The sequence below is a fragment of the Corvus kubaryi genome, unplaced genomic scaffold (genome assembly GCF_017639235.1).
Source record: "Corvus kubaryi isolate FWS band 111438036 unplaced genomic scaffold, C.kubaryi_AGA036_p1.0 74, whole genome shotgun sequence".
NCBI classification, from domain to species: domain Eukaryota; kingdom Metazoa; phylum Chordata; class Aves; order Passeriformes; family Corvidae; genus Corvus; species Corvus kubaryi.
Window position 1 is genome coordinate 10,686,460 of NW_024582061.1, and position 12,569 is coordinate 10,699,028.

At 45.5% G+C, this 12,569-nt stretch overlaps 1 protein-coding gene across 4 annotated transcripts in view; it reads right to left on the reverse strand.

Moving 5' to 3' along the window:
- HIPK2 (homeodomain interacting protein kinase 2) overlaps positions 1 to 11,539 on the reverse strand; it is an 84,215-nt gene extending 72,676 nt beyond the window's left edge. For all 4 annotated transcript variants that reach the window (XM_042051298.1, XM_042051296.1, XM_042051297.1 and 1 more), the window contains exon 1: positions 10,441 to 11,539. In XM_042051298.1, coding sequence (XP_041907232.1) covers positions 10,441 to 11,537 — 1,097 coding nt within the window. In that variant the 5' untranslated portion in view covers positions 11,538 to 11,539. The remainder of the gene's footprint in view (positions 1 to 10,440) is intronic.
- Between the last annotated feature and the right edge of the window lie 1,030 nt (positions 11,540 to 12,569).

Here is a 12,569-nt window from a genome sequence, read left to right on the forward strand (position 1 = left end):
GGCAATATTTCATCATTAACTTTTTAGCACAGCATAGCAAATTCATCTAGCCTCAGCTGAACCTGTTTACATTTTGGATTTCATCTGCCCCTCTTAATACTGTTGTGAGCATCAAAGAAATACTCCATTTTCCTCTTGGATGACTATTCTCTGTTTGCAGTCTCCCATTGGCAAGTAAAACACTCTTAGACTAAATATGTTGAAACTTTTCTTAACTCATCAGATGCTCATTCCACACCCTCATCCCCCTCCCAGACGGTGAGTGCAAAGCTCTGCATGGAAGCAACTATTGGAAACACAAATTCTTACCCTGGTGAATCCAAAAAAGGCCATCAGCTTTCCTTCTGTACGCCAGCTGTCACATTAACATGCGTGCTACCCCTCATTGTCATATGTACTGTTATACCCTATTGCCCTTTTGTTTAAGGGCCTCAGCCACAAAAACCTTTGTGCACGAGGTGCTGTAAACACAGCCCTGTGTCTGCAAACACAGCATTCCAGGAGAACAGCACAAGGTAAATGGCACAGACACCTACATCTAGGCTGGAAAGTACAGGCAGAAAATATGGTGTTGCTCAGCAGTTACTACCACGAGCCATCCAACCATGCTATGTGCAGTTAAAACAACTCAATGCAGTACAGCTGCTCCTGATGTCAATTCACTGAAACACTGCTAACTTCTCCTTGTCTGCCTCTATGTGAGCACAAGCATCAGCTGCTAGAACACACAATTCTCCTTCTCCTCTAAAGGCTTCAGCTGATGATCCTTCTGTGCTCAGAAGCTGTGCAAGTCACTAGAGTTATCTGAAAACTGCCCCAAGCCTCTCAAAAATGTAGAAATTCAGTGATAACACTATAAAATTTTTGGCACTCTTCATGTCTTATCAGGCCTGGGGTATTACACTTGCACTTGAGAACTTCTGCTTCAAATGAGCTGCAAATGGCAGTGGTTAACAAAAAGCAAAATAATGACAAGGAGTTAACCCAACACTCTGAACGGCAGAGTTTTCAATTCAGAGCCACTCCAGTTAGATTCAGGTCAATTCCCCCCCCATCTACCCCACCTCTCTCCCTGAGCAGAAGCCTTTGCAGACAAACACTAGATTTGGTAGTGAGTAGAAGTCTGCTACTCTGGCTAATGCAAACCAGCAGAACCAGGGACAGAACCTGGATGTCCACCCAAGTACTGGTCCCATGAAGTCACAAAGGCAAAGTAAAGGTAAAACAAAAAATGAAAGGTAAAGCAAAATGACTCATGTCTGTGCAGGTAAAACTATGTCTGCAATTACTTTTGTCCTTCAATAAGCAAAAAGCAAAGGTCAAGCTGCCACTCAGGGACTCACAGATTACTTTCCAGCCCACTGCAGGAGAAGGATGCTGTCCTGTTTGGAAATTGGCTATCTCTGGCCTTGAAGTCTCCAAATAGCAAGGGTGAAACTTCATCTTCTTTCCTCCCACACCTTTCCTTATATGGGAAACACCAACTTCCAGGTAACCATGGCCTGTAAGAGGATTCCTCCTCTGCCCTTCCCCTCTCTCAGTTCCTAGAGCCACTTCCCTTTTCTTTCTTCCTCTTAAAACTGTGAATCTCTCAGTGTGTGTGTGTGTGTGTGTGTGTGTGTGTATATATATGGATGCCTCTCTTCTGCATTTCTTTTTTCCTTGTAAAGCACCACAGAACAACTCTTGTATGATCTGGCCTAAAAGGCAAGGACATTTTCTTGACCTTCCTTCTTAAACAGGTAACAGCTGTGGCTATAACTCAGCTTAAGTCAGGCCACAAGATTAGGGTTTTTCAAGCAAGAAAACCACTCTCAACTGCTTGAGAGTTACTCCTTTTCCCCAGCATAACCTGGTGAAGGAGGTAGCTACTGAGCCTCCACCTGAGAATAAGGTGCCTTTACACAAGCTTAGGCTAACTGGAGGCATCAGTGCAGCAAATGGCTTGAGAAGATAGAAACTGGAGACTGGAGTCATGTCATTCAGGGGTCTGAAGATGGGGAATGTATAACCCTATGTTAACTACCGCATCTTCAGGTAATTTTTCTCTTCTGGTAATGACTCATTCATTTATAAACCAACGTCAGTCACTTTTCTAACCTCATTGCTAATAAGCAGCAGAGCAGAAATACTTTCTAACCAGAAAATGCTCTTCAGTGTAACACAGCTTTCCAGTACCGCTGTGCTGGGGCCTAAAACTTGTGAACCTAATGAATGCACAGACATACACAGTAAGCTTCCTCCATGTTACATTTACATCTCTTGCCTGCACTGAGCAAATGTACAGGGGGAGGTAAAAACCTGATAGGATTTAAATACATGGTACTTGAGCAAAGTATCCCTGAAATCCTGTGCAAACTGTGTTGCTAATGCTTTTTCATACTCAGGAGAGGATGAGGAATCTCACTACTCATAATTCTTTTATTTTCACACTTGGAGCACCAATTTCATCCCAACAGCCCCCCACCTCATTTTGCTTCTCAGCAGCCATCACTGCCCTGACCCAAACATGCACTGAAATAAATGTAGGAAGACATAGAAAATGCTACTAGTGTGTAAGAGTGACTGCAGTGCACTCTCCTTCACTGGCCACCTATTGCTGGAGCAACATCTGTGGGTCACCACACCACTGCTCCTGTGAGCTGCTGCTGTTTTGTCATCGGAGCTGAAAAGAAGAGCACCCTCTCCCTGCTCTGCTTCCTTTGCACTTGGTGAGGAAGTGACTTGAGTGGGAGGAGAGGAGGAAGAGCAAACACAAAACCACAGAAGTAAGCAACTAGAAGCAGAGACCAAACTTTATGCTTTTCCTACACGTGCAAACAGCTGTCTCTGACTGCAGCTGGCTCTTGCTGCAGCCCTGTGAATTGCACCTCCACTCATGTTGTCGCTGCAGAAGCAACTGCTCCTCACCGTCCTGAGCTTGGTCATGTCCCAGCCCCTGGGCTGAGCACAGGTATCTTTACCAAAACACAGTATGTCTTTTACATCCTACAGAGATGGAGTCGGAGTGCTACAGCCAATAGCTGCAATTAGAAGGGTTTTGATTTCTTGTAGGTAAATAGCTCTTTTTAAGTAAAACAACCTGGCCATTTGCAGCTGTTTCAGGCTTGCCCTGGTACAGTAAATACAAGAGTGACCTTGATTTTTCACATCATTTCGCCAGGCTGCAGCCTTAACAGGACTTACTGTGTTTACAAAGCTTAAGAGAAGAAAAATAGACAGCAGGAAATCCTGTGACAGGCTTGTTTTGGTGGTGATGAGAGAGAAACAGTAGCAGGAGAAGAAAGGAGAAAAAAAAAACCCCCATAAACCCAACACCTGTACTGTAGCCAACCTACAAGTGGGGAGAGTGTGACTTCCAAGCCACTCCCTGATCTTCACAATGCTACTGAAACTACTCTGACAGCAAGTATAAAGAAGGTAGGGATTAGTTTAGGATTCTCTGCTGGGTTTAAAAGAAAAAGGTTTGTGATGTTCATGTTAGAGTTCCCAGATGACTTCAGGTGGTAGTACATGGACTGGTAACAAGCGTATTTGCACACTGCCTCCTCTCTGCAAGCCCTCGAAGAAAGCATGAGGGAACTCCAGCTTAGCCCCATTTGAAGTGTTATTTGTTTCCAAATGGTAAGGTATTGCTTTTGGGGAGGTCAGCCCCAGGCCTGGAACTACGTGGCACTGGGTGGTGCAAATGCCCACAGAGGGAAGGTTTGTTTAAACGTGTAAGTCATGGAGTAGATAGGGTGGAGGGAAAGGGGAGTACAGTTCCAAAATCATGTCCCTCTGGAGGTGATGTGAAGAAGGATGACATGAGTTACCCCAGTTTGGGCAGGACCTGTGTCAGAGCTGGTGGTTGACCACTGAGCCCTGGTCAGCAGCCACATCACCGTGGCTCCTCCTTCTGTTTCCTGCCCACACAGCACTGCCTGGGCTGTGGGCAGTGCCCCCGAGGGTGAAGGGGGCTGCTTGCATCCAGAGGGCTGCCTTTGCCTTTGAGGGGATCACTGATGTGCTTAAAAGCTGCAGCAGCCTTGGGAAAACTACACTTACCTTCTTCTCCCCAGGTTTTGTTTGCTCTTTTACACCAGACCCAGAGCCCCTCACCCGAGGGGTGGCACCAGCTGACGGAAGAACAGTGCTTCCGACCCTGGTACCTGCCTCTGGCTGCTGTTCACATGCTCATCTCTGATCCACAACACCCCTAATGAATTGATCCCTGCCAGTGGACACACAGGTTCCTTCCTCTCCAGCCACTGAGACAAAACTGAGATCTGCAGGAGTAATTACTGTCAGTGCCCTGTCTTTGCCATATAGGAGCTGTTGCCAGAGAGAGGAGAGGGGACTGAAGCGTTTGGCTCAGCACTCAGTTGAGATATTTGATTTTCCACCTCTCAGACGCAGATGAAGCAAAAGGAAACAGCATGACAGTTCTCCTTTCCTTGGTCTACGGAAGACTTCTTTTGCTGGGAAAAGGCTCCCTGTCAGGTTCCTTGCAAACAGCCCTTTGTTACAAATCTTCTTGGGCCAGGAGGCACGTAACTGGGAATATTTTATCCATTTAGTTAATAAATAAACAAAGCCCTCCTGTGTTACATGGCCTTTCTGACTCCACACAGGGATGCAGGGCTCCTCTCGGAGAAAGGCCAGCATCATGAGCTGGAGCTGTGCAGGGAGGTGCTGTGGCGCCTCAAAGAAAGGGGCACATCACCAGCTTTGATGAGATAAAGGAGGAGCTGGCATGTCTGCTCAGAGCAAAATAAAACGTACTACGGAAATAGTAAGATGGTTTTAGCAAAGAAAACACTAGGGAGGGTCTAGTCTGAGGAGATGGTTCAGGCTGAAATACAGGCTTTTCTGTTTTAAATTAGAACCCAGATAGGGAATACAGGCAGAGTGACTCTCCTGTTGGATGCACCATGAGCACAACGCTGATTTACCATCCCTTCTCCGAGGTGATTTATATACAGATGAACTTGGCAAAGAACTATCTTTGCTTCAGTCCTGTAAGACCAAAAAACCAATCTGGCCTGACTATTCCAAAGGTGGGCCAAAGCCAAAAGCTTTCAGCTAAATGTCTCTTGCCTTCCAAGACTTGGTGGTCTGGGTACAATAAAACTGAGATTCAATTAATCCTGATTTTGGTTTTGAAAAAAAAATCCTGCTGAATTTCGATTCTGAAAAAAACATCTTCAAACTCCAAGTGTCCTTGGGAAAGAAATTAACAACTGCTTAAAATAGTATAGCTTGAAGTCTGCTTTCCTCCACAAAGTCTTCTGCAATGTATTGCCGGTTTTGCAAGCCTGCAGTCCTACCAGGCGTGATCGTCACCAAGTGAAACAGAGCTTAGACTTCAGCAATGAACTTTGTGGTTTCACTCCAGTCCTCACAAGAAACTTTCCTTCTCAAACCATCCTGCGCTTTACCTTGGCGAGGCAGAGCCAGTAAAGCAGTGAATTTTGCAGGTAGGACTGAAATGGAACGATGTGGCTCCCACAGCTGCAAAAGCAGTCAAATCTGAGATAGAGAAGTTTTTGCAAGTCCAGAATGGCAGAAGATTTTGAAATACAAATGCATTACACTGTTATACAAGGACATACCAGATGCCAATTCAGTGAGTAAACAAATAAGCACAGCCCATCCCTGTGTCATTACAACTGCCTCATTTAAAGGGCAGTTTTGACCAGAATGACACATTTGTGAGTCACACAATGGGGAATAGGTTGTGACTTTGCTCAGAAATCGACCTTGCTTTGGCTTCCTGTCAGTACGGCCGAGGGATGGATACCTGTCATGGCACAATGTCCATGTGTGGCAAGATGGATCCAGTTTAGCCCCCTGCATCCCTCAGACCTGCATTCACCCAGCTAAGCATGTAGAGCCAGTTAAAACCCACGCCTGCACACAGCCTCACTACACACTCTGTATGGGCAGTTGACAACATGCACGTAGCCTTTATGCATGCCTATTTTCTTGCAGCCTCTGAAACTAGACTGATAAACACCTCTTCAAACTGATACTCAGCTTCATTCTCTGTTATCCAAACATTCATCAAAGGCCATTTACCTACAAAGCACACATCTCAACCCAAGCCAGACAAGCCACATACCAAAAGCCTTTTGGAAACAAGGAACCAAACCTGAATTTATTCGCTAATAGTGAAGGGGTGACAGCCATTATTTTATATCTGCAATATTTTGCAAATTCTGAAAGACTTAAATCTCATAAGGTGATTACACCATTAATTAGCAAAATATTATCATCCCTGAGGTGCCAACACAGTAGCTGTTTCAGCTGAACAGCAAAGAAAAGCCAAGAGGGCAAGGTAACAAACTGGTAGTGCCCCCATGAGCAGCCCGACTGCTCCAGGCACCCCCACGCTGCCACCTCATGACAGGAAAGCACTCTTGTTCCAACAAGGGATGACCTCAACTCTCTCTTTACCACCCCAACCACCCCCACCTCCCAGAGGGCAGTACCCCCTCTTCCACCTGGGTGCATGAATGGGGGCTCTAACAAAGGCGCCATCTGTTGCAGCCTGAGCTTTGTATTTCTCAGGATGTGGGTTTTCCCAGGAAGCTGTTCATACGTGGCTTATCAACCCAGAAGGGATCTCTCTGGTCATTCATTCCTCTGACCCTCTGCAAAATGGATATCATAGAAACTAGCTCAATGATCTCCCCTTCCAACTGCAGCATGAAAAGGAGAAGGACAAAAATAAAATCCCAGGAAGATACCCTGTGATGCAGAGGCTATCACAGCTTTTTGATCCATTACTCTGTGAACAGGGCTTCATTTCTAGCTTAAGCATGTCTGGCTAAAACTGCCAAGTGCAGAGCCCTGCTCCTGCACTGCGAGCTGGGCAGAGCAGCCCTTCATCTTTAGCTTCAGTTCCTCACACAGGCACCTCCAGACCATGGCCACGTCACCACAAACCTCCCTGAAGGGTCAGTAATCAGGCCCAGGTTGATGCAGCTGGTGGTAAGGGACAAGATGAAGGACTATGGTGACCGAGTGGACAGGCTGGGACTCCTCTCCCAAGGAAAGGACTTTTGGACAGCGACCAGTCAGGTCCTACACACGCTGGCTAAGGATACCATGAGAGAGACACTTTGCACCACAGGGAGTTCTGCACCACCGGCTGAAGATGGGTGAGCAGAAGAGGGATGATCCTCTTCACAGCACTCCCCTTTTAGATGACTACTCTGACCACAGACTGTGTCTGTGATGTCCTTTGTCATGTCAGGCAGGGCCCATGGTGTGACCTTGCTGGGGCTCATTCCCTTCTCTTGAGGCCTGCAGCAGGCACTGGCGACACAATGGCACTGCCCTCCCAGAGAGGGATTCTTGGCAGCGGGGGAGTTCCTGCAAAGCCCACCTTAGACCATCATGTTCTGCCTCCCATGGGCTCCCTATAGTCAGGAGCAAGGGAGACAGATCTCCAATCTCCAGAGTACCACTTGTGGCAGCAGATCTAGCTTGGAGGAGGCTGTATCCTCTTAAGAAGGTTGGGAGCTCAATTCTGCTGTACTAAAGACATTTTGATACTTTTCATCCTGTTCTGTCACCTCAATGCTACCACCATCCTTCCAGAGAGCATTTGCTTAGAAATATCCCAGGTGGGACAGAGACAGTTCTGGGCTTGGGGCACCCAGTGAGGGCCCCTGAGCAGTGCCAGCAGCATGACAGCAAGTCTATTCACCATTCCTCCCACAAGAAACTTGGTCAAGGGATCCCGTTCATCTTCAGAGCACGTTACACGGCAGCAATGGCCAATCACTCATGGAAAGTCTGCAAGCAGCCATGGGGCTCTCTTGGTTTATGCAGATTCAGGTCAAGAAAAAGCACAGAGTTTGTTTAAAGACATTTTGTCCTCTACCTCCAGGAGAAGAAAACAGACCTATCATTTACAGGAAGGGGAAGGGCCTTACACCGCTCTGAGAAGGAGCAGGATCCCACACACCTTTCAATCCTTCAAAGGATTTGGCCATCACATTCTCAAAAGTAGTGATACGAAAAAGAAAAAGCAGGTTGTTAATAAAATATGGAGACAACTTAGGAGTTTGCTCGCAAAAGTCCATGATAAAAAACCTCCAGCTGAAATCCAGCCTCTACTTCATATGCATGGGGCACAGGGCTTCTGTCCCTTCTTAGCACAACTGCTTAAGAGTCTGAGAGGTTTGACTAGTCTGAGGAAGCTTTTCCTTCACATCCAGCTTAAATGTGCCATTTCTTGAAGTCAGCCCCCCTTGCCTTTTATACTCTAGTAAGCAAAACAAGTGTAAATTAAATGGAAGACACATGAAATCTTTATAAAGCCCAGTGTTTCCCTTAGCATGAAAGTTCCTTCACTTTAGAGTGGAAGGGGTTTTACTCTGTGCTGTATTTTCCCCATCAGAAAATGAAGAAGAACATAAATTTTCCTCATGACTTGAATTTAGCTTAATCAGCAGCCCCCTGCTGATGTAATTCAACCCAATGAGATTTTTCTTTTTTTTTTTCCTGGTGAGCTGCTGCCCCTTTTCCCCTCCTCCCACCAGTTCAGGCATGGAAAACAAGGAAAGAATTAGACAGACAAAACTTATTATCTGTATCAAGCTGCAACTTCAGACTGGGCAGGAATAACATTTAAAATATAAAAAGCAAATTTTATCAGGCCTTTTCCTCCCCAGAGACTGCCACAAAAATATTCCTTGTCTGTCACTGAGAATGAACCATTTTTCTCTTTCATTTCTGCTTTCTGTCACACATTTCATTTTGGGTGCCCCTCCTAGCTAGGGACCCCTCCTAGGTCCCCCCTAGCTAGGGACCTAGGCTGCTAACGCAGAATCACAGGTAACTCAGCAACAAAATGCCTGTATTCTCTTTCTTTTTTTTTTTTCTAGTCTGTCAGGTAATTGCAACTCTAAAAGCTTTTGCATATTTACCACAGAAACATGTCTCTCCAGGACGAAGGGACTGTCATCAGGTAGAGTATCTTATTTAATAACCCTCTTCTGAGGTATAAACTATTTTAGGGCTGGGGATTTTTTCCTGGCCTCCTTCAGAGCAAAGGACAAGCAGATAAAAATCAGCTGCTGCAGTGCTACACTATCGAAGTTCCTGTTCCTGTGAAAATTAACTCTCTCCAAGCTCAGAGTTCAGGTAGGCTTTGCCACTGTGAAGTTTATGAAGTAGGAAAGAGGTCTGTTATCAACTCACGTTAATTGTTCATCCCCAGTCCTCCCCATGCAGACAGATTTCTTTCCTATTTACAAAGAGATCAACCACCCTGCTTTTCTGTAACCCATCTGATGAGCTGTGGATGCTGCCAGGACTGATTTTCATTAGAACAGTCATCAAGAAGGATCGCATTTTCTCTCCTTGCCCCTGTTTCACAGAAGTACAACAACAAAAATGTGGTCTGAACATTTCTAAATTCAGCTGTTATCTTAAGACAAATTCCCTTCACCCTGTTCACTATTTTCCCCCACCCCCAAGGCAGCAGTAGAATTGCTTTTCTTGCAGTAGAATTCAGCGTCCCTAGGATGCTGAATCAAGGTGACTGGTACCAAAGAGAGGACCTGAGAACATCTACAGAGAGATTTTGTGTCTTGGAGTCAAGACAGAGGGCGAGGATGCCCCTCCAGGGGTTATGAAAAGAGGCTGCTCTGCTGAAACTGTTCAACAGACTGAAGAGGGCTATAGCTGGTTCACACATTTCACTTCAGGCACACCTCTGCAGAGGTCAGAACCCCATCCTAGCACGTAACGAAGCCCCGTGAGTGGAAATCCACAGACAACAACAGGTCCTCAGTCCAACACCAAATCACTGACAATACTCATTCACCTCTACCAACAGCTTCCCACGTGGCCATAGGTGTTTCCAGCCTGGCCAGGCTGTCTACTTGCCTGGAGGAGAGCAGACAAGAGCCAGCCAGAATACTACTGTTGACTCACAGCCTGTGTGAAAACTAATCCTTGACAAACCATCTTCTGCATCCATACAGTCTTCCTGTGGGCCAACCTTGCACTTGTAAAGCCTCTGGTTTCATATATGAGTACAGACTGTAAGACACATTTGAAATATAGATTGATTGTTTAGGTTAAAGTAATTCTGAAATGAAGAACCTATATCCATTGACTTGGAATGGAAACATGGACATCCCCTCTTCTGGAAACAGTTCCAGAGAGAACAAAGTACTGATAGAAGTGAAAGGCTTTCTGAACTGTAGTTGGCAAACCCTATTTTTACAACACTTTATGATTATTTACAAACTTACAATGGTTTTCAATGCAAGTAAACTCTAAGAGGTTACAACATCATTTTTTCTTATCATCAACAAGCCTTTCTACGAGCCATCTCTGTTTAGGATTAAGGGATGACTCTCATTCATTTAAATGAATGGAGGAAAATTTCCATAGGTAAAATACTTCTAGTAGTGTTACATGAGCCCGGTCTCTTACCTGTAGTATCTGGATTGAAGGTAGGTAGAACACACAGCTTTAGACACATGGCTAGCTGAACCAAAGTCTATGACCTTGACCCTATATGGCTGTCGGGATGGGTCTACCAGCATGATGTTCTCTGGTTTGAGATCAGCATGAATCAGTCCCAGGCTTTTCAGCTTCATTAGGGCAGTTGCTACCTGCTGGAGAATTGGTCGAATGTACTTAAGGGGCAAGGGACTGAATTTATTTTGTTTTAAGAAATCATAGAGGTTCTGTTCCAACATTTCAAATACCAAGCATGTGTGATTCTTGTGCTGGAAGCATTCATAAGCACGGACAAAGTTGTAGTCATCCGCACTTTCTGTGCTCAGCCGAGCCAGGATGCTCACTTCAATCTGGCCTTGCCGGGCATAAGAAGGGTGGTTTTTTAGGATCTTGATAGCCACAATCTCATTAGTGCCACGTTTCCAGCATTTGACTACTTGTCCGAAGGTTCCACGGCCAAGAAACTCTAACACTTCGTACGTGTTGGTCATGGAACAGAGCACCTCATGTTGCACCAGCTGGTAATCCCCTTCACTGTTGGAGCCACTGTTTTTGGAAGTGGCCGTGGAGGTGGTGGCAGTGGCTACAGTGGCCCCACTGGCATTGTTCTGAATCATTGGTGGATGCTCCTCGATAATCTGCACGCTGCTTGTGTTCTCAATCTCCTCACTCTTGCGCTTAAGTCCACATTTTTGGTAGGTGTCCAGAAGGCTCACAGTGCTGCGACGCATCAGGTTGTGTGGCCCGCCCAGTGTTTGCCCAGACACTGCAACCACACCAGAAGTGCTGTTGGCAGATGTAACCACGATGTGCCCCGTGCTTGCTGGGAAGATGATGGTCTGCTCGTAAGGGATGCTCGGATTGGGGATCTGGAGGGAGGCGTTGACGGCTGCTGCGGCGGCTGCTTGGGAGGACTGCACGTTCTTGCTCTGGTTGTAGACTTTGCTGTGTGTGCCGTACCCAGTCATATCCCAGTTCGAACTCGGCTCCACTTTCAGTTTCTTCACGCTACAGAAGGCACTTGACTGAAGGGTATGAGGAGAGAAAACTTGCACATGCGAGGCCATACCTGCAATACAACATCAGAGTGAAACCAGGGTCAAGATGCCTTCCCCAGCTTTTTCCATTTGCTCAGTGGCAGAAAAGGAAAATGGGATACGAGCTTCAGATACAGCACATGCACACACACAAAAAGCCAGTTCTTCCAGATATGTGTATTTGACGCAAATAAAATATTATGCTCTAAAATAAATCCTTACCCCGGATTGAACTGTACTAACATTCAAGATTTCTGCTCTCTTGCTCTCCCCCCTTTCATTTTTAATAACAGGAATGTACATGTTATTTTTACCTCCTCTGCCTAAAGAGACTCCTATTCCCATTGTCTCCAGGAATATATCTAGCTCTCTGGAAGAACTCATGTCAAATACCGCAAAGTATTCTGACTACAGAAGCCAAATCTCAAATCCTCAGGCTCATCCAATCTTAAGCAGTTTGGTGGATCTGATTTACGCTCTCCACTTATTCCCATAAAACCACCGTGTAGCTTCTGGCCTGCACAGAGTCAAGATGGGACCAGGAGATGATACACTGTGACAAAATGGAGGTGCATAGATAAAGTTGAGGAGCCAGAACAGAAGATGATGTTTCAGATTGCTTGCCAAGTCTGCGAGTGGGAATTGTGCACAATGCTACTCTGTGCTCAGGGACACTGGAGATGGGAGTTACACAACATGAGCTTCACTGTGTGCTCTCAGTGCTCCCAGATTTATAAAATTTTGTTCATCTATTCTTATTCACAGTGACAATGGAAAGCAGATCCCCTGGAAGTGAACAGCATTGATTATGAAGCAACATACACATTAGCATGTGGCAGAATTAGCTCCTTATATAGCTTTATTTTTACAGAAAAGACAAAAATTAATTAATTTTTGCAAGCTCATTTGGTTTCAGAAGAGTTAGTGGTCTTCTAAATCTTTATTAAAAAAACCCCAGACCATCAAAAAACAACCCCACAACCTCATAACCAAAGTGAAAATAATGTATCACTGAGACAGACTTACTGAAGGATTCTGAGTAATATTCCACTGAAACAGAAA